The sequence below is a fragment of the Notolabrus celidotus genome, chromosome 12 (genome assembly GCF_009762535.1).
Source record: "Notolabrus celidotus isolate fNotCel1 chromosome 12, fNotCel1.pri, whole genome shotgun sequence".
Taxonomy (NCBI): domain Eukaryota; kingdom Metazoa; phylum Chordata; class Actinopteri; order Labriformes; family Labridae; genus Notolabrus; species Notolabrus celidotus.
This window is the reverse complement of record NC_048283.1, coordinates 15822927-15825699: the sequence shown is the minus strand read 5'-3', so window position 1 is coordinate 15825699 and position 2773 is coordinate 15822927. Positions and strand designations below refer to the sequence as shown.

At 37.1% G+C, this 2773-nt stretch overlaps 1 protein-coding gene across 1 annotated transcript; it reads left to right on the top strand.

The window, feature by feature from the left end:
• The first annotated feature begins 872 nt into the window (after positions 1 to 872).
• Positions 873 to 2127, top strand: LOC117822270 (protein S100-G-like). Its single transcript, XM_034696907.1, has 3 exons — positions 873 to 1004; positions 1491 to 1627; positions 1714 to 2127. The coding sequence occupies exons 1-3, from the start codon at positions 941 to 943 to the stop codon at positions 1828 to 1830; spliced, it is 318 nt and encodes a 105-aa protein (XP_034552798.1). The 5' UTR covers positions 873 to 940; the 3' UTR covers positions 1831 to 2127.
• Positions 2128 to 2773: the final 646 nt, after the last annotated feature.

Below are 2773 nucleotides of genomic sequence, written 5' to 3'. Positions count from 1 at the left end.
AAGCGCAATTTTATCTTTTGAATAGCATCTGCGCCTTGCAGGGGGGTTTTTGTTTCATGTTGGCACATTGTCCCTCTATTATTCACAAAGTATGCTTTATTTGGGGCTGCCCACAAACGTTTCCACTGGTGAATCATAGTGTTTGACTACGCCCATCCCCCATATCTCCTCACTCTGATGTTCTAGCACACATCCTCCAGGTTTTTATATTGGCAGCAAAACACAGTTGCATAATAGTCTGTGCAAGTCGGTGCAACAACGAGTTGTTTTTGAATTGAGGCTGTAGCTTATATTCTCCTCCTAGGCACATCATTATGAATACAGAACACATGAGTAATGGTGCCAAGCTCACAAGTATTCTAAGAGATAAGTGTCATAAAAAAGATGTACTGTACATGTAATACTGCTTGGTTTTAGTACTTTTGAATTTGTGGTTATGTGCTGCTGTGGTCACTCTGCAAAAGCAAACTATTTGGTGCAACGCTGTTCAGAGGAAAAGGAAAAGGAAACTTCTCTGAAACTCTGACAGACTGCTTGCATAATAGATATTCATTAAACAAGAGAGCTGGATTTTTCATGTACAATAAGACCAGAAGAATAATGTGTAGACTTCCATCACATGTCTCATCTGTAAAACGGCTTTCAGCTTGCCAATAGTTGTGTTCCTGGTATGAAAATGGTAAGCACTTCTGGATAGATGCTATTTATATTTCATTGCTTGTTTGTACCTGTTACACACTCAATGACAATAAATTGAATCTAGTCTAAAAAGCGATATTGCATTGAAGGGAAAGCAAGAAAGAATCCATTCCGGATCTTTCATTTTGACATTGTGTAAGATGTTTCTGGTGAGATGAGCAGAGGAAAAGAGGGGAAAGACAGACTGGGAGGGACTTGGGTGCAGGGTGTGTCAGTCTTTATATAAAAAAAGTTTGTGCCCATGATCTCAACTCACATCCCTCTTTTCCATTCACTTGAGCTACACAAGTTTCTTTACAAATCTGGTAAGTAGAATCATGTCTTTAAAAATGATGATATGTTATAAGGCAGTGAACATTTTGCACTTAATTTGTATAAGAGTTTGAAACTTTATCTGTATGGTTATGTTTTGTGGCAGGAAATGCATGAATGAGATTTTGGGTGTGGTGCTTGTGTTGTGTGGAAAGTTGCATCTGAATAAGCTAAGGATGGTAAACCATTGCCATTTGTAAAATGAACAACATTTAAATAACAAATAAACTAATGTTCCAAATTTTTTAGGGGAAAAACAGGAAATGTGTTTATTAATGGAAGACTGTAACAGTGCAAAACAAGTGAAGTGAGTGGGCATATAGTGTTGACATGCCCTGTATTGTTTTAGGGAGTGGACACATGACTTTAAAACTTCTAATGATGATTTCTAATGACGTAATGCACAATCCTTACATTACCATGCATCATAAAATGAAGTCCCACTAGATTACAAAGTGAGCCATATTTTTCTGTTCCAGCCACAATGCCACAACTCTGCCAGGCAATGAAGCTTCTTAGGGACGTCTTTGACAAGTACGCTGGACAAGATGGAAACAAGACTTTGAGCAAGCTTGAACTTTCAAAACTACTCCACACTGAATTTCCTGGACCTGGCGTGAGTAGATGAAATGTAGCATTGTTGTGAAATGTTTTTGATATTTTGCAAATACACTTACATCTGTTCCTTTTCCTTTGTCATAGGGCGCTAACATGGATAGATTCTATGCAGCTCTGGATAACGATGGTGATGGTGCTGTTGATTTCAAGGAATTTGTCACCTTTGTAGCAGCCCTCACTGTAATGATGGAGGATCAATAAATCATTGAAGCAAAATGTCTTTTTGATTTTTTTTTGCCTGATTGGATTTGTACTGAATATAAATTGCTGAAATATCATGTTCTCATGTATTGAAGACACATGTTGTAATACCTTGTTCTGAAAAGGAAAATTTGTTTTTACACACACAGATGGGTCTAAATGTTGTTGTGAGGTACTTCAAATGTCTTCAAAAGTTAGAGTTCATGTCATTTTTAACACATTTTAAAAGTCTGAAGTGGCTGTTTTCTCTCTTTTTCATCTTTTTGTTGACAGAGGAAATAAAATTTTGACACATTATGATTTTGTGTGGTATTTCATGTGTCCCTGCTGCAAACAAACTAAGCTTATGCGCCTTTATCAAATCATCCTTAAAAATGTACCCTGCCTTTTTATGTAACATAATTAAAGTGGGAGGTTGTTAGCTCATCTTTGAGGAACTTATAGACTAATCGGCGGGACTACCTATGCTACATCATGTCTGGTTGTCTGTTTTTTACTCTGAAGTAAAATAAAACTTGTGGATAGGGCTCCAGAAGATACTGTAGGGTATTAATTTGTGAATTTCACTGAATTAAACATTCAAAAATAATTCCCTACACATTGATCCATAGGGGACTCCAATATGCAAGTTGTACTTCAACTTCTTTGTTGAGAAAATGGAGGGAAAAAAGGAAAAGGGATTGAACAGGGGAACCAAGAAATAGGGTGTGTCAGCTTAAGCAAAAGGATTCCGTCGATGATGTCTATTCAAATCCCTCTTTTCCACTCTCTCAACCTAAAGATATGGTCCTACATTATGATAAGAGGAAATACATTTTTTAGAATCATTTTTGAGTGTTTTCACCTTTATTTGATAGAGCAGTTTAAGAGAGACCGGAAGTGATGGGGACTATGGTCTCTGTACAAGTGGAAATTCAGCAATCATTCTTGCATCGAAACAACC